This window comes from Durio zibethinus, chromosome 1 (genome assembly GCF_047325235.1).
Source record: "Durio zibethinus cultivar Kanyao isolate XHJ-2024 chromosome 1, ASM4732523v1, whole genome shotgun sequence".
Taxonomy (NCBI): Eukaryota; Viridiplantae; Streptophyta; class Magnoliopsida; order Malvales; family Malvaceae; genus Durio; species Durio zibethinus.
In genome coordinates, this window is record NC_143162.1 from 30405393 (window position 1) to 30430060 (window position 24668).

At 34.2% G+C, this 24668-nt stretch overlaps 4 protein-coding genes across 5 annotated transcripts; 2 read left to right on the plus strand and 2 right to left on the minus strand.

Annotated features, from left to right (window-relative positions):
* The first annotated feature begins 361 nt into the window (after positions 1 to 361).
* LOC149520528 (uncharacterized) lies at positions 362 to 3298 on the plus strand. Its single transcript, XM_089764425.1, has 4 exons — positions 362 to 1280; positions 1539 to 1764; positions 2168 to 2250; positions 2926 to 3298. Exons 1-4 carry the CDS (start codon positions 546 to 548, stop codon positions 2989 to 2991), a joined length of 1110 nt encoding a protein of 369 aa, XP_089620551.1. The 5' UTR covers positions 362 to 545; the 3' UTR covers positions 2992 to 3298.
* A 312-nt stretch (positions 3299 to 3610) lies between these two features.
* On the plus strand, positions 3611 to 6779 carry LOC111312251 (uncharacterized). Its single transcript, XM_022912339.2, has 5 exons — positions 3611 to 3735; positions 4014 to 4973; positions 5227 to 5452; positions 6122 to 6204; positions 6348 to 6779. Exons 2-5 carry the CDS (start codon positions 4110 to 4112, stop codon positions 6411 to 6413), a joined length of 1239 nt encoding a protein of 412 aa, XP_022768074.2. The 5' UTR covers positions 3611 to 3735; positions 4014 to 4109; the 3' UTR covers positions 6414 to 6779.
* Positions 6524 to 7773, minus strand: NDHM (subunit NDH-M of NAD(P)H:plastoquinone dehydrogenase complex). Its single transcript, XM_022912342.2, has 2 exons — positions 7239 to 7773; positions 6524 to 6878 (listed from the first exon to the last, which is right to left on the minus strand). Exons 1-2 carry the CDS (start codon positions 7686 to 7688, stop codon positions 6696 to 6698), a joined length of 633 nt encoding a protein of 210 aa, XP_022768077.1. The 5' UTR covers positions 7689 to 7773; the 3' UTR covers positions 6524 to 6695.
* A 283-nt stretch (positions 7774 to 8056) lies between these two features.
* LOC111312250 (Zinc finger C-x8-C-x5-C-x3-H type family protein) lies at positions 8057 to 18484 on the minus strand. 2 transcript variants are annotated; one of them, XM_022912338.2, is made up of 10 exons: positions 13312 to 18484; positions 12275 to 12473; positions 12046 to 12196; positions 11794 to 11917; positions 11572 to 11646; positions 10114 to 10204; positions 9756 to 10026; positions 9626 to 9668; positions 9449 to 9552; positions 8057 to 8750 (listed from the first exon to the last, which is right to left on the minus strand). In XM_022912338.2, the coding sequence occupies exons 1-10, from the start codon at positions 18335 to 18337 to the stop codon at positions 8274 to 8276; spliced, it is 6561 nt and encodes a 2186-aa protein (XP_022768073.2). In that variant the 5' UTR covers positions 18338 to 18484; the 3' UTR covers positions 8057 to 8273. The 2 variants fall into 2 exon arrangements, with proteins under 2 accessions (XP_022768073.2, XP_089620566.1); XM_089764440.1 differs by lacking the exons at positions 11572 to 11646; positions 11794 to 11917; positions 12046 to 12196; positions 12275 to 12473.
* Between the last annotated feature and the right edge of the window lie 6184 nt (positions 18485 to 24668).

Sequence of the window (24668 nt, forward strand, 5' to 3'; positions counted from 1 at the left end):
CAGCTGTCTATGAAAAAATAAAAGCCCAGCCACTGGCATTCAGGGAAATCGAGAAAAAAAAAAAAACCCTCTCCAACTGTCCGACTCTCGTTTAATTTCGGATTTTACGGCGTAGTAAAAACAGAAAGAAAAGTAAGCCGCATTACAATGACTGTTCTTGTAATTTTTTTAAGCCGCATTCTTGTATTTTTTTTTTCTTAAACAGAAAATTTTCTCAATTAACTCCTTCGTGGCAGTTTTATTGAACGGAAAAAAGGGTTTCTTTTATGTTTGGATATAAAATATTGCATTATTTGGTTCTCATAGCACCATGATCTAATTTCAGTTTTTCTTTTCTGTTTTTTTTTTTTTTTATACGCAGGAACTGTATGATTGATTGGTAGAATACTGAGAGCAAAAAAAGATAGGTTCTTTATTTTTTTTTTATAGTTTTTTAATTTTGTTTTGTTTTAATAGGGAAAGTAAAGAAGGTTAATTTTCATGAGGAAGTAGCTGGTGTGTTGCAGGATTTAAGGTTTGATAGGGCTTTGAAGAAAAAGTGCAGCATGTGGGAAAGTTTTAGACCTAGATATGGTAGTAGTAATAGTAAGGGAGATGAGAAGGATATTAATAAACATTGTAATGAACCGGACATGGAGGAAGATATGAGGGATTCGGATTATGAAACGTTTTTGAGTAGTTTAGAACATGACTATGATATCTTTGTGGAGAATTTAGAAGAGGATGGGATACAGCAATTATTCTCAGTTGAACTTCCATTTAGTTCTGGTGCCTTGGAAATATTCAGGAACGAAGAAGAGGAAGAAGGGCCATTTCAGAATGGGGAAAGAAAGAGAAATTTGAAGAGTGATTCCAGAAGAGTTAAGGCTTCGGTTCCTCAGAATTCGGGTGGTTTTTTGAGGAAAGAAAAGACTAAGACGCCTAGAACTTTGAAGAAATCTTTGGAGATTGGAACTGCGAGAAATAAGAATAAAGTAAGAGATGTTCCTAGTGAGGAAAGAAAGAGTCCAGTCGATGAGATCAAAGTAAATGGGGAAGCTGATGATTATTCTTTTTATTGTAAATCAAGTGGAGAACCTTTTAAGAAGATGAATTGTGATATGATAGATGAAAGCTTTCATGTGCTTCTGGATTCTGGATTCAATGAAAGTGATGACACAAATATAAATGGGAATGATGATGAAAGTTGTTCTGATTTGGAGATACTTGCATTGGATAACGTTCCATTTCATGAAGGAGATAATACACCATTTGTTCCATCAAAATGCTATCAATCATTGGTATACATATTTTCTTTGCTATTCTCTATATTGCATCCGTTCTTTTTTTTTTCTTTTATTTATTTTCTAACGGGTGGAAAAACTAAAACAAACTTAACAGGACGTACATCTAGGCCTAGACAATTTTTTAGTTTCTAAAACCATGTGGAGGTTCTTTGAAGGATTTTCTATTACAATTTTTTTCTTCAATTTTGTATGTTGCTGATTCTTTTACTGTTCTTTTCTGGTTCTATGTGCTTGTTGCAAAAAAAAAAAAAGGATGGTGAAGAGAGTTGGGATGGCATCAGAACTTCTAGTCGGGCTCAATTTAGGAAGAAGCTTATGGATCTTCTTAAAATTCCTTATGACCCAAACGAGTTTGAAAATCTTTGGCAAGCAGTAAGTTACAAAAAACCAGTGCAGGGTGTTAAAGAGTTACGTCATGGACGAATGAAAGCATATTCAACCAAAACTAATGGAAAATCATACCTTGATTGGTATGAAGGTGGGTATGTTTTCTCTAAATTTGTTGATGTGTTTTTCTTTATCATAAATATGTAAACTATGCTAATAATATACATTAGTAAATGAGACCATTGTTTCGTCTTAAGTATTTGTTATAAGTCTTGTAGTTCCATCAAAATGATCTTATTATACTTTTGCACTGGAAAAAAAATCTTGCAAGCAAGACTGATGCTTAAAATTTTTACTTTCAGTATCCTATTACTTGTCAAAAATGAATATGTCATCTCCTGGTTTGGTAATATTACTGAGTGCTAGATGATCTGTAATCTCAAATTATGTTCAATGATTGAGCAGATCTTATTGAGCTTGTTAACCGTTTCCTTCTGTAGTTTCAATTTATGCAGCACTCATACAGTTTAATATTCATTTTGTTACTCTTGCAGAACTAAGAGGGAAAGTTGATGAATTCGGGCGTGATCGACGGAAAATTTTATATCTCTTACGTGGTTTTTTCTTTTGGTTGGAGGTGAGTATTTTATATTATTGCCGTATCTTCTCATGTTCCTTCATTTTCATGTTGCCCAAGGCCTCTTAGATGCTGAGATATATATATATATATATATATATATATATATATATATATATATATTCCTAGCAAAGCCAGAGCTGGTGAAACAGGGAAAAATGCACATCTTTGTGTTTTTGATCAACCTAGTTTAATGGAATTGTCATTCAATGAAGAGGATACACTGGATTAATAAATAACTTGAAGGAGGTTAGCTAGACCGGAGAGGTAATCTCCATTTGCCTCTTTATTCAGGGTTAATAAGGATGAAATAATGGAGGGCATAATGCAATTTCATCCCATTTTAAAGTTGTCTTGAATTAAGATTAAAAATTTATGTTCTTAGATAAATTAGAATCACTTAAAAAACACTTTAATGGAGTAGGTTGTATATGAAACACCAATTTACTTAAACATGGACTGGCTTTATTAAGTGCACCGTCATTTTTTTTTTTTTGTATTGTTTTGTTTTTGAAGCTAGATTTATGAAATTGAAACAATTTTTTGTCATGAAGCAGAAACTTTCACATGCCAATGCGCACATGGTTGCTTGTTGCAAATGGCATAAACTGGTGTTTTCTAAGTATTTCTTTTTGAGCAAAGCTTCTAAATTTAAAGTTGTGTATATTTTGTCAGAATACTGCTCATGAAGGTGCATTTCAGCCATGGTTGGACTCGTTGTATTTGAATGCTTTGGGATAACTTGGGATAACTAAGGGTTTTATCTGAATTGAGATCAATATTATGAAGCAAAAGTGGACAGCAGATGCAGCTGTAGCATTGACAGCACACATGTATAGGACCTCACCCACTAAGATTTTGGCAATTAATGATTTTCCATTTATCCCTTTTTTTAATGATTTTTTATTTTTATTTTTATTTGTTCATCATCATCAGATAATCATATGTTATTACGTGGTACTAACATGATAATTATTTTAAGTAAAAGATGTGCTAAATGATTTAAATTCTAAAAATATGAGATAAAACAACTTTATAGTTTGTAACTATACAAATGTCAATACTATGATTTATGTGTATCATTTGCATTATACGTACCGATATTTTTTTTTAAAAAATTATCGTTAGCAAAACTTTTAATGAATTAAAAAAAAAAAAAAAAAGTAAGCATATGCTTCCCAATCGCAAGAATTTCTCCTTCGAGAATCTTTACGCGTCATTTATAGCCTTTTTCTGGACGACATGGCCCAACATTTTGGGCCAAAAGTAAAGCCCAATTATTTATTCTAATGCTCCAAACAAAGTGGGCTAAGCCCATTTGAAAAAAATCCTGCCCAAAACAACCCAACTTATTCTCAGTTTGCCTTTCTCTGCTCTACTCAGCGCAGCTGTCAGCTCAAGGAAAACGAGAAAAGAAAATCAATCAAAAATAAATAAAAGAAGAAACCCTCACTCTCTGATTCTCGCATAAGTTCAGATTTTCCGGTAAGCTTTTCCGTTTCGCGAACTCTTTTTGGCTTCCGTGAAAACGTAACAAAACAAGACAGGAAATTAAGCCGCATTACAAAGTCTGTTGTTGCATGTTTTCTTTTTTTTTTTCTTAAACGTAAAATTGTCTCCATTAATTCTTACCATTTTTTTAAAACGAAAACAGGGTTTCTTTTTTTGGTTTGGAAATAAAAATTTTACTTATTTGGTTCTTATAGCATAATTCATGGCCTAATTTTGTTTTTTTTTTTTTTTTGTTTTTTTTAATAATGCAGGTACTGTAAGGTTAATGGTTAGAAAACTGAGAGCAAAAAAGAAAGGTTTTTTTTTTTTTTTTTTTTCTTTTAGTTTTTTAATTTTGTTTTGTTATAATGGGGAAGCTTAAGAATGTTACATGTTATGATGAAGTTGCTGAGATGTTGGAGGATTTAAGGCTTGATAGTCTGAAAAATTGTGGCATGTTGGAAAGTTTTAGGCCTAGTTATGGCAGTAATAGTAAGGGAGGTGAAAAGGAAATTATCGAAAATTGTAAGGAAATTGACATGGAAGAATATTCGAGGTATGAAATGTTTTTGAGCGATCCAGAGCAGTTTGGTTATCTCCATGATGATGATGATGAGGAAGACATGAAGAACGATCCTGAATATAAGATTTTTTATGAGAATATAAAAGAGGATGAGGATGGGGAATCATACTTGGTTGAAATTCCAATGAGTTCTGGCATCTCGCTTATACTTAAGTACGAGGAAAAGGAAGAAGGGTCCTCCGGGAATGTGGATAGAAAGAGAAATTTTAAGAGTCATTCGAAAAGAGTGAAGGTTAAGGATCCAGAAAATTTAGGTGGTTTTTCGAGGAAGGCAGACACTGAGACACCGAAAACTGTGAAGAAGACTTCAGAGATTGGAAATGAGGGAAGTAAGAATAAACTAAGAGATGTTCCTGGTGAGGAAAGAAAGAGTCCAGTTGATGAGAAGGAAGTAAAAGAGGAAGCTGATGTTGATTCTGTTCCTTATAAATCAAGTGGAGAACCTTCTAAGAAGATGAATTGGGTTATGATGGATTCTCTGGAAAAGCCTGGCAAGAATATGGAACTGAGCTATGAAAGTGATCACACAAGTATACATCTGAAAAATGATGGAAGTTGTTCTGATTTAGAGATATTTGTATTGGATAATATGCCTTTTCATGAAGGAGATATTTCACCATTTGTTCCATCAAAATGCTATCAATCATTGGTATTCATATTTCCTTTGCAACTCTGTAAATTGCTTCTGTTCTGATTTTCTATTTCCTTTATTTTTTGCTGAAGCAGAAAAATTAAAACAAACTTAACAGGAGATACATCTAGGCCAAGTTAGTTTTATAGGTTCTAACCCCACCTGGAGGTTCTTGAAAGGGTTTTCTAGTATATTTTTCAATTTTGTATGTTGCTGATTCTCTTACTGTTCTTTTCTGGTTCTATGTGCTTGTTGCCAAAAAAAAAAAAAGCATGGTGAAGAGAGTTGGGATGGCATCAGAACTTCTAGCCAGTCTCAGTTCAGGGAGAAGCTTATGGATCTTCTTAAAATTCCTTATGATCGACAGGAGTTTGAAAATCTTTGGCGAGAAGTAACTTGCAGAAAACCAGTTCAGCGTGTTAAAGAATTGCGTTATGGACGAATGAAATCATATTCAACCAAAACTAATGGAAAATCATACCTTGATTGGTATGAAGGTAAGTTTTTTTTCTCCAAATTTGTTGATGTGCTTTTTATTATAAATATGTAAATTATGTTCATTATGTACGTTAGTAACTGAGACCATCGCCACTGCCTAGAAGAATTCGTTATAGGTAGTGCAGTTCTATCAAAATGACCCTATGGCTTTTTTCCACACAAGAAACAAAATCTCGCAAACAAAGACTGATGCCCAAATTTTTATCCTATTACTTTTCTAAAATGAGTATGTCGTGTCCTGGTTTATTAATGTTACTGGGTGCTAGATGATTCCTGGACTCTCAAATTATGTTCAATAAACTCTATTCTCCTCAACCTCTGTTTTTATTTTTATTTTATTTTATTTTATTTTTTGTTGTTATTCCACTGCCTTGTAATACAATATTATGTTTACTTTTATAAGATTGCTATCTTGTAATCCTCAAAATGCAGCTCTCATCAAAGAGATTGTTTTTGCAAGTGATTTGAGTGGTTCTTCCTACCTTTTCTTTTTCGCTTCAGATTTTGCAAGATTATTTTGCTTTGGTTCCATGGTTTTTGTTGAGCATAACTTATTGAGCTTGTTAAGTGTTTCCTTCTGTAGCTTCAGTTTTTATTCAGCCTTCATACAGTTTAAATGAAATTCTCAAACAATGTTAGCTTTAATGTTCATTTTGTTACTTTTGCAGAACTGAGAATGAAAATTGATGAATTCAGGCATGACCGGCAAAAAATTTTATATCTCTTACGTGGATTTTTCTTTTGGTTGGAGGTGAGTGTTTTATATCATTGGTGCATCTTAGCAGAGATTTTGACCGCTATGTCTGACATGGCTGCTTGGTGCAAATGGAATAAACGAGCATTTTCTCTTTTTGAGCAAATCTTCTAAATGTAAAGTTGTGAATATTTTGTCAGAATACTGCTCATGAAGGTGCTTTTCAGCCTTGGTTGGACACGTTGTATCTGAATGCTTTGGGATGACCAGAGATTTTATCTGAATTGAGATCAATATATCTAAGTATTTTAAAGCAAATGTTGACAGATGCAGCTGTAGCATTGGGTACACATGTATAAGAGCTCACTTGCAAAGATTTTGACAGGTAACGAACGTATGCATCAAGCTTCTCTGCTGAAGATACAAGTTTTGGTGGCCAAAGATTTTGGGCTTGATGCTACATTGTGAATTGTGATGCCTTTTAAACTGATACTAAATATGTGGCCATCTGTCTGTGCTCTTTTGCTAGCCATTTTGTGAGAATCATATCATTGTACATCTTGAAACTGGCCATCGTTGTTATTGTATAGAATGCGGGGCTTACCCATACTGAAGTTCAGTACCTTGGCATGCATGTTGTATTTAATTTCTCCATCATATAGTAGCTTCCTGATGTAGTGCTCTATGTCTGAACCAATCAAACGAAGCGTGTACTCTGTCAATGGTGCACCCTGCTTGAATATCATACGTTACTTCTCTTTAAAGCAGGACTTCAATATGCTAATGAAATGGAATGGCTACCAACAGTTCCATGAACTGTTGGCAGATTTCAAGGATCATGGTTCAAATCTTGGTAACCTCAACATTAAGTACTAGAAAAAAAAAAATAAAGAATTTGGGAAAGGCTGTTATTTATGATCCATCTAACCTTAAATTATAGAATCAGATTGAAACCTTGAGCTTATATTTTCATTTTTGAAATGGATAGGCTGATCTGGACTGACTTGAATGCAATGCCAATACTTAGATAGCTTCTATTTAGCATTTACAAATAAATCTCAACCAGAACATTAAAAAGAAAAGTGGGTTACCTCATAGTGATCCACAAGCTCTTGGAAGTATGAATAAACTTGGTTGCAAGTTTCAGGAGTCCAGACAAACTCATCAGTGGGGTCAAGTATAAGGGTGAGTTTATCCATCTGTGTTTGATCGAACTCGGAGGTCTCTGGATCAATGTAGGCAGCATAGATTCTGACATGCCGCGTGACGCTGCTGAGCCACTGCCCTCCATATTCTCTGCTCATGTTTTTGCTCTTTACATTCAGTTGTGGTTCCACTGGCCTTGGTTGTGTAGGTTGTGGCTTCACCTTTTCTTGCTCTTCTTGCACTTTTGCTTCTTTTGTTTGTTGTGCTTCACCTACTTCAGCTTGCTGCTGAGCTGAAACTGAAAACACCCTTCTCTTTCTCAAATCTCTCTTTCCTCCACCCCAACCCAACATGGAGAATTTGGTGCAAGCCATGTAAGAGGAAGTTGCAGCCATGTTTGAAATCTTGAAGGATGAGTGGATTTTACTCTCAACTTTCTCAATACTTTTTTATGTATTTTCTTTTTCAGAAAATTGCATTTAAGGACCCCTGTTTCTTTTAAATTCATCGTTTGTAAATTTGATCCATTGGTTTTGTGGATAAGGCTTTTTTTTTTTTTTGGTTTTTATTGGGGGTTGGGTTGAGCGTGCGTTTGAATGTGGTGGAGAGACAAGGAAAATTGCTGGCCATCAATTGGATAATTGGCCTTCGGGCAATCACTTTACCGTAAATACATCTCAACGTAAAAATTATCCTCACACAAAAGTTCCCTACTCGCACGAAAGAGGAAATGATAACGAAAAATATGTGTACTCAACTCGAATAATCTTAAAACTTGTGTAATATCTCATTTTATTTTTAAATATATGTTCTGTTACCAGGAACACGACACATAGGTGTGCTGTAAAATAGGAAATTTTAAACCAAAAGAAAAATGGACATGTAAAAAAAAAAAAAAAAAAACCCTATGCATGCTAAATAATTCTGCAGTAGCAGAAAGCCAAAACATATAAAAATTCGTCCCCTTCTGTACAGAATATTCAGTTCCTCTTTTGTAAGGCCACATGCTTAACACTAGAAGCTTTGCTAACCATCAATGATTCTGTAATCTTATTCATTATACGAATAGGTTTGATTGATTCATCGAGATCATCTAATCGTAAATCCGAGGAATCACTATCACCAAAGGTTGTTTGATCAGAAATCACTCGATGAAGTTCCCCAGCTTTATCATCATTGTCATCATCATCAATAACATCGAGGCTAATGTAATCAGAGAATTTCCCATCAAAGAAAATGTTGTCATCATCTAGTGGCTGGTGTCTTTCAGAAATTCTTTTTGGTTCCGAAATGTCAATACGAAAGTAACGCCCACGAGCATTCTTATGCTCCATTGACCTTTTGCTTTTCTTTCCCTTGCTTCGGGTTTTGGGGTGGTGAAGCTTGCATTTAGATCCTTGAGGGCAGGAACCTGTTGCTTCAAAATTGGGACAGACATAGCTGTGCTTCTTCTGACACTGAGAGCAGAAATACATTCTATTTTCACTTATTCAATGTTAGTGTGATTTGTGTGTGCATCAGAGAAGAGAGTAGCTAATAGAAAATCTAAAACAATAGATGATCATCGGTTTGTGTGTGTATTACTTGCAGAATTGGAATTCCTCCCAGGAACAGGCAGGGGAAAAATATATATTTTTTAGCCAAAGGAATATACATAGGTTTAGGAAAAAAAAAAAAGTTCAACAGTGTTGAATTTATAATCATAATTTCTAACTGCCTCTTCAAGTACTTTCCAAGAGAATTCAAGTAAATCCATACAAAAAAAAAAAAAAAAAATGAAATGAAAACAGTATACCATGAGACTATTCAAGTAATGTCATCGTTTCTCACAAGAAAAAAAAACGTGAATCAAAATAGAGTAGATATCAGTGCAACAGTAAACAAAATCTACTTATGAAAGTTTGCAGAAATTAAGGTCAGAGGGTATAAGAAGTGAAAGATTTTCTTTTCTTTCCAAAAGTTCGGAATAAAATGTTACCTTATTTCTTAAAAGTTAATTTTCACAATGTTCCAAAAGTATTAATTATTAAGACCAGTATGAACCAACCAAATGAATGCAAGACAAAGATGTCTCCATAACATGATATTAAACAGGGATAGCATAAAATGCAAAACAAAGAGCTAAAATAGTATTTTCAAAATGATAAGGCACTACCTCGTTACCATCAGCACAATAACCCCTAAGGAATCCTTCGCAAGTAGAGGCATTTGGGTTGACATGTACATGTCTATAAGGACAACTTTCATTTGTGCACAAACCTGCCAGTAATTTAGTCAGAATTCTGCAGTCATACAATTAGAAAAATGAAAAACACAATCTAGAAAAGAACACCTCGCAAAAAATATGAACAATCGGGCATTCTTTCCGGAATGACCTGCACAAAAATCCAATCAAAGGTCATATGTTAACCATAGAAGTCAATCTCCAGCAGAATGTCAAATCAACCAGATAACTGCTGAACCTTATGAGTCAATTTGCAGTTGGGATTAGAACATAGACCCTTGAGAAATTTCGTGCATACAGCAATTTTGGAGGGATCATGAATATAGGGACACTTTCCATCATCTTTGTTGCACTTCCCGAATCTTGTGAAAAACTGACAGTACTTCCGCTTTTTAACCAATCGCAACCTGGCAGTGTGCAAACTCCACCGAACTTTCTCACTTGCCAAAACACGAGTCCACTTCTTGGGATCTCTAACAAGCTTGTTGCCATTGCCAATTCGAACATACCTGCAGATGTCAGAGTTTGTTTTACTTTTACCCATTGTAGATAATTCCATAGAAATCACATTTTATGATATGGTAACATTAACATACTCATCATTCCCGATCACTAATCTCCTTGGGATATAAGATTTTTTGGTACTCCTTTCTGATAGGTGACCAGCAGAGCATGACGACTCGTCATCTAAACAGAAAGTAACTAGAGTTATGAGAACAATAGAAACACTTAAAAAAGGAAAAAAGAGAAACAGCATCAGTTCAGACAATAGGTGCTGATCAGAAACTAATAGAAGAAAGTTATTTACGCCAAAATCTTGTTTCTGCAATAAAATATCTAAAAGTTTTGTGATGAGTCCCATGAAGTGAAGCGTTAACCAGTCAACCAAACAAGGCTCTTTAATACAGTAATAGCCAAGCCTTGCTCCATAAGAATGTGGTTGTATTCCATCAACTTAGTCAGCAAGAAATCTGATGCTTCTTCATTTATGGTACAAGCAAACCCAACACAAACAGTCTCTTGCTCATCATTTCACAATCAGATAAGCATATATAACTTTCATTTGAAAAACATGGCACTTTAATTCATCTTTTACCAAGCTAGAGTTTTGGATTAAGTAAGCAGTGCTGGAAATCAGAGAACAGTAAGCATAAAAAATAGTCTCTGAAGCATTAGAAGCAACTATGCTTCCCAAAGTTAAAAAATGAGAACTCACACCTTAGAAGCTTTACCTACAATCTCTCCATTTTCATCTTACTTCCAAATTAAGGCTCCGTTTGGTTTGAAAAAATGTTTTTTGTTTTTATTTTTTATTTTCATTTTCTAGAAAATAGTTTTTTTTTTTTTCTAAAAAATGTATTTGGTAAATGAAAATAAAAATTATTTTCTAAAATGCAAAAATAAGGAAATAAATAAAATATTCAATAATATTACTATTAATGTCATTTAATTATAAATATAACATATATTTATTAATTAATGATATTAAAAAGTGTTTAAATATGATAACTTGCAAAACGTAAGGAAAAAAGTAATGTACATCCCTTGTTTTTACAATTGAAAACATCTCTTTTTTTTTATTTTATTTTCATATTTCAAACCATTTTCATTTTTGTTTTCTAAAAACTTGCTTCATTTTTAATTATCAAACACGTTTTCACTTATATTTTTCATTTTCTTGGAAAAATGAAAACAGAAAATGACTATTTTCTGAAACCAAACACTACCTAAACTTGTTGGAACCCAGATGATGGAATTCAGAAAAGCATATGGTTTTACTCAGAGAAAAAGAAAATAGTATTATTTGTGATACCAACAAAGTTACAGCAATCTCAAAACAATAAATGAATCATCCATGTAGTCTATCATAAACGTAAATATAGTCACACCACAAGAAACAGAAAGTTGCATTAAATAGGAAGCAAAGCTATTCCAATAACATCTGCCAATATGCGTTCAGTTTCTATTAGGTTTACTTCCACGTACACTTTTGGAGTTAAAGAAAACATTAAACAAGGGACCTAAAAAACACAATGAGATAAATCAAGTGTCACCTGATATCCTCTGAAGGGAACGCCTAGAAGAATCCATTTTGTAGCGCACTGAACCAATGCGGAATATACGTTCTCCTATGGTATCAAGTATTTACATGAAACACATCACAGAAGGATTCTTTTCAAAACCATACATCACACACATTAGATAGAATGCCATTCCTTCACAAAGTCCAAAGAAAACTCAGTCAAGTAACAGACCAAGCTTGTTAATTAGCCTACCTGGCTGAACTTCTGTACCATGAACAACTTTATGGCAAGAGTGACTTCTTTTGCCTTTCCCAGAAAGAGTGCCATTTTGTTCTCTTTTCTTTCTTTCTGCTTCAGCAATTGCTAGTGTAGCTTCCTATTAAACAGTAATATAAATTTTTAAGAACAAAAAAGCCATTTTAAACAAGAATTCTAGCATCACTTCGGTTTTGAAGCGAATACGAAAGATAAAAATTTGGTCCACTAGTAAAAGATACACCCTACCTCATTAGCTTTCCTCAAATGCCTTTCAATAGATTTTGACCATTTCAAACTAGAACTGCCAACACTTAATACCTTTGATTTCCGAATTGAATATCCATTAGTTGACCTGGTATAAAATGTATTTCTCTTTCTCAATAGCAACATTTTCCGTCTACAAGAAAAGTACTTTATTATTTTTTGGACAACAAGTGCATATTTAAAACAAGAAGCTACTAAACAAAAATTATACCCAATTGTAGATAAAGAACTACAGCACGAAGAAACTGAGTTTAACTTAAAGCTTCTCTTGTATGTCATTCTTTTCCAGGGAAACAGTTGTGGAAGGACTTTTGGATGACTTTGTGAATTGCCATCATTATTTGATAACCGTGCATTATGCAGAGCCCAGACCAGAGAGAATTTGGAAGGTTTATTGGTCTTCGCTACAACTGCAAAAAGACTAGTCATTTAAGTGACCCCCTAACTAATGATCACACCAATTAAACTCGCTGCAACCAATTTCCACAACCATCCATTGGACTAAGTACTTTAATACATTGAGGTTGATTGTCAATATAAACATTTAGGGATGGCGCTAAAATACAAATAACTAGCTACAACTAATAATGATAATGTAATACAAATTGCTTAAAAAGACAGCTCATAATTGATAGAAATGTGTACTTGAGACTTGACATGTTGGCAGAGGTAGCCTAAGTCCTTGACTATTAACGCTAGCTCACACCATTGTGTCACTGAGGAAAAATCTTGGTAGGGGAGGGAATGGGGAACTAAAATATTAAATTTGACAAAAACAAATATTGGCAACATAGAATTGGTGAGAGAAAAATAACATTAAAAATTAGCATAAAAAGCCGGTTATAAAAATAGTTTTTTGAGGTGGTCATCTCTCATGATTGTCAGTGCATAAATTACAACACACAAGTAGTCATTTGTCTAAAGATATGGTTAGCACCAGTTCTATACAACTCCCATAGCATTGGAAAAGTGAAAACAGCCCACTATTGCAAGTGCTGTAGAAAATAAACCAAAACATTACAGCTAACAGAGACGTAGAGGAGAATAAAGATGAAAGAAGACAAGTCATTTTCATGCTTCATGGATAAAATTAAGCAAAATAAGTCATAAAAAGCCAAGAAATGTTTAAAAGCACAAAACTCAATGTAGTGATTTTAGTGCTCGATAAAATGCACATGAAACAAAAAACATAATTGCTGAATATGAAAAATAAAAGATTCTGCTAATCAAATATTCATGAATGTATACCTTTATTAGATCGCCTCATACCAAAAGTTCTACTCGAAATAACTTTAGCAGTCATTCGTACCACTGAGTTGGATTCGTCATCAGACATGGTAACTGCCTGCTTGATATGACTCTTAAGGGCAGTCCTAATTAGCTGGTTTTTTCTTTTCTTATAGTAGCCATCAGAGGAAGCAGAAAAGGAGTTCTTATCAGCATTGAGAATAGAGGTACGATAACAATCTGAAGTTGCAACCAATTGATTTGATTTTGGCTTTACACATGTTACCATCTTTGCATTTGGAGGAACCAAGTCATTTTCATTTTGCTCAGTCCAGTCTTCCAAATTGTTAACTGAACCATTTTGATTTAGAGTTTCAGAAGTATTCAGTCCATCCTCTGGTGAATTAAGCACATCATTAATTTCCATAGAACTTGGATGATATGTTGTCGTTTCACAGCAATCACTAATAGAGGGCTCTGCCAGTGGCGAAGATGTACACTCTCCTGATGAGTTTGAAGTATGCTTCGGTGCTTTCGTGACACTGAATAAGGGGGGTGTTGAGGGCCTTTCAAGAGAGCTATTTGCACGACCTGTTCTCAAATCAACAGCATCAGCAGAACTTTTGGGTCCTGCCCCCTTCTTCACTTCATCCACAACCCCAGAGTTCAGCCGGTAAACAGATGAACTCAAAGAATGAGAACCCTGGGGAGGAGCAGGAACTGAAACAGCTTTTCTAACAAGACTGTTACCTTTACGAATGTAAGAAGTGCTTCGAAAATGTGCAGCCATTTTTGGAATATGCCTTTGCAAAGGATTGGCACTTAAGGAATGTTTGTTTCCTGATAGAGGATAGGCAGAAGAATTATTGGTTCGATGCCATGTCTGGAGATTTGTGATATTGGTAGAAGATGTTGAATTCTTGGAAGCAGAAAAAACAATAGATGAGCGAGTAGGATAACTCTTGGGAACAACATGACTAAGCTGGTCTCTCCTCCCATGTGTTTCTCCACTAAGGAAATTGGGGGAATTAGTATTTCTGGAATCATGTGATGGCAACAATCCTGCCTTGCCAGCAACTGATTGATTGGTTTGAATTGCATCATTTGACTTCAGAATAGTTTTGCTCTGCTGTGAATATGACACAAGGACAGATGAACTGCAAGCACCTTCAATCATAGGCTTATCATCTGAAAGTTTTTCATCACCATAAGCCTTCTCTTCTGAGTTTAGATGTGCTTTGTAAGTTGATGTGCTTATAACTGGGTTATCACGGTTACAGGGAGAAACCAAATCATATGATATATCAGGTGCAGGCATCACTGCATCATTAGAGTAGGCAGCAGAAGCTTCATTGGCATCAATTCCAAAAACCAAAGATTTCGATGCAGAAGGTAAATCAACCTTCAGGGGAAGAGGATTATCATCTTCCACATCTGTGCTAGGCAACCTCTGATCAAAGCGGGAAGACTTATCTTCTGGAAAAACTCTGCATTGAGTTACCTCACTAGAAATGATTTTTTGCTCTTCTGCAGTATCCACATGCACTTTTCCCCTGTGATCACCTTCAATATCCATGGCATCAATTTGATGGTTATTTACAGCAAAAACTGGTGTTGCCGTTGATAACTGATCACCTCCCAACTTTACCAGATGAAGGCATGTGGAACTTGGAGCAACTGACTCAACAAAAGCTGAACAAGGATCAATGATTGGATGATCATCCCTGCCGGCATCACTATAAGAGCCAACAGCCTGCGAAGGTCCAGCCACTGAGCCATTTACACACAAGAACTCAATCTCTTGTGTATTGAGACCATCTGTAACTTCCTGTTCCAATTGCAATAGATCATTTGTAAAATTGGAAGGTAGTTGTGCAGAAGATTTAGAGATATCAGAAACTTCTACTCCCCGGCTGATTACAGGTGCTGTCACACTAGGAAAGGACGTAGAGATTTTTCCCTTTATCTTCTCTGGAGACTTTTCATCTGCACTAGCACTCACCCCAGGAAAGGTATCATTTGAACTGCTCCTGTGCAAAATACTAACTTTATCTCTAGCATGCTGTAAGCCAACATCAAGCCACCCAATACAACTAACCGTAGCTTCAACAGGATTGGAATCTAAGCTATATGTACTTATAGTACTGTCCATACAATTTGCAGAGGTAAGTACATCTGCAGATCCTGTAGAAATGTTAGTATATGCTGAGCTTGACAAATCTAACTCACTAGTGCCAATTTGTCGCTTATGGACATTAGCTGCACATTCATCTCTGCATTCTGGTGATTCCACAGCACCGGGAATTCCTTCTGCACCAGAATTCCCAAGTGATACATTGGATGAGGAAAGATGTTTAACAAAACCGTCACCTATCTCACGGTTGTTCTCCTCTGAATTAACATAACCAATATCAGGAGTGCCTAATGTACTTCTGTTCTGGTTGGAGCAGTCTGCATGGATGGAACCACTATTATTGTGAGTTTCCTCCAAGCACGGAAAATGGGGAAGTTTGCTGCTTCCTAATGAACAATTAGCTTCTGGTAATTCCCCAGTAGTACCATCCTCAACTACTGGACTTCTAGGAGTCATAAAAACCTGCTTGCGACCAGAATTCATATTGCCAGTGTCACAAGCAATATTTGTCTCCTGGGTGTTAGATGAACCACAGTCAACACCAGAGGAGTTATGCATTGGAATAGATGAACCTATATCTACAAAATCCCCATGGACTTTGACGTCCTCTGATCTTGACAAACCATAATTAATGTTACTTTCATTATGGTAAAACTGCTTGTTAAGATCTTCAACAATAAGAGAACCAGATGTCATAGTTTCTGTTGGTTTTTCAGTTTCAGTCTGATCCTCCTTGATATTTGAAGTGATATGAAGGCTGAGGACAGAATTATCAGCATTAACAGAACACTGATCAACTTTAGTCTCTTCATGACCTGGAGAACTCAAAGGAAGAATTGAGCTTTTCCTCTTTCTCTTAGTCTTTGGTGCAACTGAAATACCAGGATCAACATCAGCACCAACATTTTTTGAGGCTATGTCTCTTGAAGCTCCATTCGCTTTCTCATTTTCAAGAGGCAGAACTGATTCTTCTGTACAACACTCTGAAACAACAGCATGCACTGAATCCACAGCAGCAGAAGCAATTTTCATTTTAAGAGGTGTAACACTCTTGTCAGCCACAGAGGTAGCAGATAGACAACAAGTACGGGTATCAGACTTAACAGGCTGCTCACCCTTCTTTGCAGATTCTGAATTTGCCAAATTCAAGGAAGAATTGGTAACTTTTTTCACAACTTTCCTCACAATTATTTTCTTCTTGGTAGCCTTGAGGGAGGATGATTTACCAACACTAGCACCAGTTTTATCAGAAACAGTGCTCCTAAGAGTCCCTTCCACTTTATTCTCTCCAACTGAAACATTGGCCCTTTCAGAATAAGTTTGAGCACCACCATCCCCCATAATACCAAGACAATGAATTGTACCTTTCCCCTCTAATGGTTTTGGTTTCTTGTCAGAAATGGGGGCATCTTTTGCGGCACCTGAGGAATCATCAAATTTTACAGTAACCTTAGGAGATTTTTTGAACTTATACTTTCCATGGGAAACACCGGTTTTTTTTGAACAAGGCTTTCTAAGGCCATCCTGCACATTACAAGTACCAGAAGATTTAACTTTTCCCTCAGACTGCTTAGAGTCTTCAGAACCAGAACCACTATTTATAACAGAATGGGAACCATCTAATTTTGCACTACTCTCATTGGCCTTATTAGGTTGCAAACTTGAACCATCCTTATCAAATACCATAACTTTCCTAACTTTGCTATTTCTAGGCATCAAATTCGAATCAGAAATCTGTGCAGAACTAGGAGGAGTCACTATTGCCTTAGCCACCAATGAATTTGATTTGAAAGACACATCAAGCTCAACAGGGCTACCTTCTCTCTCTTTTTCTTCCATCCCATGATCCGAATGTAATACCAAATCTTTTCCTCTAAAAGTACCTGTTTTCCCCTCTTTATAATAACCCAAATAATGTGATCTCTCATCTTCCCTACTCCTATGATTCGGCTTTGCCCTTTGAATCCTAAGAAAAGCACTCTTCTTCTGTATTTGCTTCCTCGGAGTCCGGTTAAATTCATGACTATCCTCTCTACTACTTCCCCTTTCACTAAACCTCTCTTTTTCTGAATCATAATGATAATCATTTTTTCTGGAAAAAATCCTAACCTCGTCTCTTTCATTAATCTTATTATTTTCATTATCTATCAACTTATTACGTAAACGCAAGCCCCATCTCACATTTTCAGTAACTTCAGGATCAAAACTTGAATTATTCGAATTTGATCCAAAACCCATTGAAACAATCCCAAAATCCCTAGAAGATCTATCGGAAATCCATCGATCACTGCGAACACTTCCAAGTTCCTCTCTTTCTCTCAGATTCAGCTCCGGATCTCTAAGCCTAGAACTTCCATCTAAATCATTCCTAAACCTATCAATCCCCGGAGAGGCTGGTCTCCGATCAAACTGATGATAATAGGCCTCCCGATCCAAATTAGAAACGGGATGAGGCCTGGATACCCGATTATCAGGCCAGAAATCAGGGCGGGAATCGGCTTCGGGCACGCACCAATGAGGTAAATCATGGGATTGCTGGGAAACGTGGCTAGGTTTAGGGTTAGAATTGAATTTAGGATTGAAATTGTATTGAGGGTGATGAGGGTTGTAAGGATGATGATCTGGATGCTGCTGTCGGGGCAAAGGAGGTAGTGCGGCAGGGAGAGGGTGGTAAGGTTGCTGGTGTTGTTGTTGTTGTTGTTGTTGTGGTGGCGGTGGTAGAGGATGCAACGGCCGAAGTTGTGGCGGAGGCTGGGATGGAGGGAGGTGGTGGCGGGAAGGATAGAGATTGTTAGGGCTTTGTTGATAGGTAGGCGGAGGAGGGTGAAGTGCAGGAGGAGGGGAGAAAGGGGCGTACCTGGGGTGATTGTTGTGGTGTTGCTGGTGGTGGTGGACGTAGGAGGTAGGATCCATGGTCGGCTGGTTCGGGCTTTTGCTTTCAGATTCTTAGCCCGACTAGCATAATTATGGAGTGTTCTTTTCTTTGTGGCCAATTTTCTCCTTTCTTAGTGGTCGGCTTTGAATTTTTTTTTAATACAATTAATAAAATATTGCAACCAATAATTTGAGTGAAATGGTTGACGCTTTCCTTTTTTTAGTCAGTAATATCACTGCTAATAAGGCAATTTTTTTAAGTAAATGTTTCACTTTTAATCTTTAATTTTTGGATAAAATACTTTAATAGTCACTTAATTATTTGAGTTTTCTAAAATGGTCGTTAAAATATTAATTTTTGTTTCAATTACTAACATTTAAATTAAAAATTTTTTAGTCATCGAAACGTTAAACAATAATAATTGCTTTACTTGATATTACAAAAGTTTAAAGTTTAATAATGTGACACAAAAAATAACTGTATCCACTTACAATAACTCAGCATGGATGGCAGAAAGTAAGGCAGTAGTTAGAGCTCTGCAACTAGCGAAAGATCTAGGTTTTACAAAAATCCAACTGAAAGACAATGCTCTAGGAATGGTCAAAAACCTTAAGAACACTGACATTGGCCTCTCTTCCTGTGGAATAATCCTAGATAAAGCACGGGCGATAATAAGAAGTATGCAAAGCTGTGCGGTTTCTCATATTATGCACGAGGGTAACATGACAGCTCATAAACTTGCAAAACAAGGGGAGCAAAATGAAACTGATGTGAACTGCATCGAAGAGTGTCCTAGTTTCTTGTCAAATATTATTGCCAAAGATTGTAACAGAGTACATTATTAGTAATCAAAAGATTAATTTTAAAAAAAGATATATCAAATGCAGTGATATATATATTTAAATTATTTATAATTTAGATATATATATTTTCAAATTTAAAAATCTATAATGCATTTTTTTATTTTTAAAAATTTTATAACAATATTTTATTATTTGATTATTCATAAATTTAAAAAATCAAATATCACATATATTAAATAAATAACTCATTCTTTCTCTTTCTCTGCTCTTTTTCTCCTGTTTATGCAGCGTTCGTCGTACGCTGCAAAGTGCAAAGTTTGATTTTGGTGATTGATTTCGAAGGAGTCAATTAAAAGTTTAAAATTATATATTCTTTTATTTGAGTCATTCTGTTATATATTTTATTACCATAAAATATATATGTAATTATCATAATGATTTTAGAATTATCAGATGTAAAATATTTTAAAATAAAAAAATAAAAAAATCGTCATTAATCTTTTTTTAAAGTATGATTGGTCATACAAAAGTTTAATTTTTTAATAAAATTATAAAAATATATTTAAAGTTTATCAAAAAAATAAATTTTGATATACGAAAATTAGGTTAAGCTCGAGAGTCAGTTACATTTGAAGAATGATTAGCACCCTCACAATACCTATAAATTGGTACCATTTAATTATACATTATTTTCAATGTTAAATGAAATGATTTCAATTTGAAATTTAATACTATAATTTTTTTATTTTTTTAAAAAATTAATTTTATTAAAAATTTTTATTTAGGAGTATCGAAGAAATCTCTAAGTTAAATAATTATCTTAAAATTCTCCAACATTTAAGCAGAATTTAAAGTAACTCTTTTTGCTTAAGATTTAAAATAACACTCCTTAAAATGAAAATAACATTCTTTATAAAAGATGATTGTTGATGACTCTCCAACATCTAAGCAGAGTACCAATAATTATTTTCTTCGAAATGTTCTTTTTGTTTGTTTTTTTTTTTATTTTATAAATTAATGTTTTTAAAGTAGAAAATTTGTGTGGAAAAATAAATGATGGAACTATCAGATAGTGAATAAAAATTAAAGGCATAAATACGCAAAGCAAGTGCAAACAATAGTAAATAGCTATGTGCATGCCAACAAATGTTATGCATGATGGTGAAATATAATTTAAAAAATGGATTCTTAAATATAATGAGATCACCTTGACTCTCTAACATCTAGTAGAGCTTAGGTGCGATTATTTGTATTTAAGATCCTATTTTATTAGTATACTTTTATTATTAATTATTGATCTCATTGTTAAAGCGAATTAAGAGCTCATGAGAAAAACTTAATGGAATAAGATTTCTTTAAATACCTCATCATCTAGGCACCATTCGAAAATAAATTACTCCACTTGAGGTTTTCACACATATCCTTAAAGTTTTGAAATGTTTTGAGTATAGGTTTAGGTTTTTGATCTTAGAGTTTTAAAATTTTGGGTTTAGGTTTCGAAGGTTTTGGGTTTGGATTTTAGGGATTTTGATTTAAGGGTTTTAAAATTTTAGGTTTTGGTTTTAATTTTTTTTGAATTTTAAAATTAGAACATCTCTAAAAATCTCAAATATCTAGGTGGACTTTCGGAGCAAGTTTAATTTTTTTTATCATTTTTTTAAAATTAATTTTAAAAAAATCTCTCTTTTTTTTAATGAAAATTTATTATTAAAATATCAATATATTATTATTATTATTATTATTATTATTATTATTATTATTACCTTTCAAAAAAAAAATTTATATAATTCTCCAACATCTAAACGGAATTATATTTTTTATTCCCTTCAACATCTAGGCAGGAAAAATAAAAAATTTATTATTCTATTCTTATTATTATTATTTTTAGATCCTTAAAGTTTTGAAATGGTTTTGAGTATAAGTTTAGGTTTTTTATCTTAGAGTTTTAAATTTGGGTTTACATTTCGAAGGTTTTGAAGTTTGGATTTTAGGGATTTTGATTTAAGGGTTTTAAAATTTTAGGTTTTGGTTTTAATTTTTTTGAATTTTAAAACTCGAACATCTCTAAAAATCTCCAACATCTAGGCGGACTTTCGGAGTAAGTTCGATTTTTTTTTATCATTTTTCAAAAATTAATTTTAAAAAAATCTCTCTTTTTTTAATGAAAATTTATTATTAAAATATCAATTTATTATTATTATTATTATTATTATTATTATTATTACCTTTCAAAAAAAAATTTACATAATTCTCCAACATCTAAACGAAATTATATTTTTTTATTCCCTTCAACATTTAGGCAGGGAAAATAAAAAATTTATTATTCTATTCTTATTATTATTATTTTTAGATTATTATTATTATTATTTAAGCATTTTTACTATATATTTTATAGTTATTATCCTACTTTGTTTTTATTCTTATTATTATTAAAAATAATAAAATATTTATTCTAATAAATTTCACAATTTTATCATGTATAAATATTAATAATAAAGCTAAAAAAAATTAAAAAATAATATATACAAAAATTAAAAAATGTTAAAAAAAATAAATAAAGTGAAAAAAAATTGAACTGGACCGGTCAATGGTCTGGTCAACGCTGGTTTGATCAGTTCGACGGTTCAGATCGATTCGAAGGTTCAATCAACGATTTTGGCAATTGATCAACGGTTTGGTTCGATCTAATTCGGTTCAACTGAACTGGTCAGAAGCTATTGAAGGAGCGGGTCAACGGGTCGATTTGCACAGACCCTAGGTCAGGTTGTGGGTCAACGCATTGATCCTAGGGTTCGTAAACAATGTCGTTTTGGGCTTTGGCTTCCTATATAAAACCAAAATTTTTTTTAGTTCATTCCAAACCCTTTTCAAAGAAAAAAAATTCCTTTTATTTCCAAAAAAAAGCTCTCTCTAGCTTAGCCAGAATTCGATGCCAAACCACCACGTTGGTCGTCGCATGGGTCATCGCCAGTGGTCACTGTCGGTGGTCGTCGATGGTCGGATAAGGCCAAAATGCACCAAAAGACTTTCCTTGATGTACTATTTCCGGATATGATCTTCTTTTTACCAGAAACAGCCCTAATCAACATAGATCGGGGCTCAAAATTTAGGTCTTCTTTTCTGTTTTCTTTATTTAAAAAAAAATTGATGGTTGATTTTTTTTGTTTGTTTGTTTGTAGGAACTTGGCGCTGAAGTTTCTCTCTACGAAAAGGATTGTGGTTGTCTTTTTTGGTTTTTTTTGTATTCTGGGTACGGGTTTTTTTTTGTGTGTTTTGGTTTCCTATTTAGGTTTTTTTTTATGAAGACTGGGATTTCTAGGCGCGGTACTTGGGTTTCGAATGTGGGAGAGATAGAATTTTTGGGTGTGGGAGCTGAGGTGCTTTTGGGTGTGTGAGCTAGAAAAAGGCTGGGTTGTAAGTGGGGTGTATAGAGGTTGAGACTTTGAGGGTTGAAGGTATGCAAAGAACTTTAGGCAAGCTGACTGGTAAGAGAGATCTAACGCTGGGGAGAGAGCTGAGGTTTAAAGGGGTTGGGTGACTAGGAGATGGGTGGAGTATGTGGTGGTTAGTGAGGGTTTTGGCAGTGCAGGGTATGGTTGGGACAAAGGTATGGTGCTGGTAGTGGGGTGGGTGGCCAGTGGTGCTGTGCAAGGCACCATTACAACCCCAGTTTTCTATTTCTTTTTTAATTTTTTGTTTTTTAATTAATATATTTTATAATAATATTGAATTAATTTGATAAAAATTAACAATAAATCCTAAAACTAAATTAGTTTAGAACATATAAACCCAGACAAAAATTGATATCTATAGCTACCCTTTTTTGCACATTGTTGAAAATCAAGAATAGGACAAAGACAAAAACAACAATTTTGTCCATAAACAACTAGAGGATTTTTTTTTAGACCACAAGTCAAGTGATAAAGAAAATGACTGGGATGACACCACGAGTTGAAAAATAAAGAATCAACTTGGATAACACCACAAGTTGAGAAATATGGAATCGATTGAGACAACATTGCAAGTCGATAAATAAAGAATTGACTGGAATAACACCACAAGTCAAAATTAAAGAATCGATTGGGACAACACCGCGAATCAAAATTATGCTTGGAGGTCTTAAAAATTATACTCGTAAGTCTTAAAAATAATATCTAGAGGTCTTAAAAATCATGTCTAGAGATCTTACAGAATTGACTGGGATAACACTGTCAGTTAAAATAAAAAAAATCGATCAGGATAACATCACGAATCAAAATTATGCTTGGAGGTCTTAAAAATTATGCTTGGAGGTCTTAGAAATCATGCCCGAATGACTTACATAATCGACTGAGATAATACCGTAAGTCAAAAAAAAATTGATCGGGATAACATCGTGAATCAAAATTATGCCCAAAGGTCTTAAAGATTATGCCTAGAAGTTTTAAAAATCATGCCCAGAGATCTTACAGATTCGACCGAGATAATATCACAAGTTAAAAAATAAAGAATCGATCGAAACAACATCACGAATCGAAATTATGCCCAGAAGTCTTAAAGATTATGCCCGGAGGTTTTAGAAATCATGCTTAAAAGTCTTACAGAATCGATCAGGATAGCATCACAAGTCAAAAAATAAAGAATCGATCAGGACAACATCGTGAATCAAAATTATGCATGGAAGTCTTAAAGATTATGCCCGAAGGTCTTAGAAATAATGCCCGGAGGTCTTACAAAATCGATGGGGATAACACCGTAAGTTAAAAAAATAAAGAATCGATCGAAACAACACTGCGAATAGAAATTATGTCCTGAGGTCTTAAGGATTATTCCTAGAGATCTTAGAAATCATGTCCAGAGGTCTTACAAAATCAACCGGGATAACACCATAAGTCAAAAAATAAAGAATCGATCTTGACAACACCGTAAATCAAAATTATGCTCGGAGGTCTTAAAGATTATGCTTGAAGGTCTTATAGAATTGACCGAGATAACATCATAAGTCAAAAAATAAAAAATCGATCGAGACAACACCATAAATGGAAATTATATTCGGAGGTCTTAAAGATTATGCCTGAAGATATTAGAAATCATGCCCAGAGGTCATATAAAATCGATTGGGATAACATCACAAGTTAAACAATAAAGAATCGATTAGGACAACATCACGAATTGAAATTATGCCATGAGGTCTTACAAAGTCGATCAGGATAACACTGTAAGTTAAAAAATAAAGAATTGATCGAGACAACACCGTGAATCAAAATTATGCTTAAAGGTCTTAAAGATTATGTCCGAAGATCTTAGAAATCATATCCGAAGGTCTTATAGAATCGACTGGAATAATACCACAAGTTAAAAAATAAAGAATTGATCGGATAATATGGCGAATCAAAATTATACTCGAAGGTCTTAAAGATTATGCTTGGAGGTCTTAGAAATCATGTCCGAAGGTCTTACAGAATCGACCAAAATAACACCATAACTCGAAAAATAAAAAATTGATCGAGACAACACCGCAAATCAAAATTTTACCTAGAGATCCTAAAGATTATGTCTGAAAGTCTTACAAATCTTGCTCGAAGGT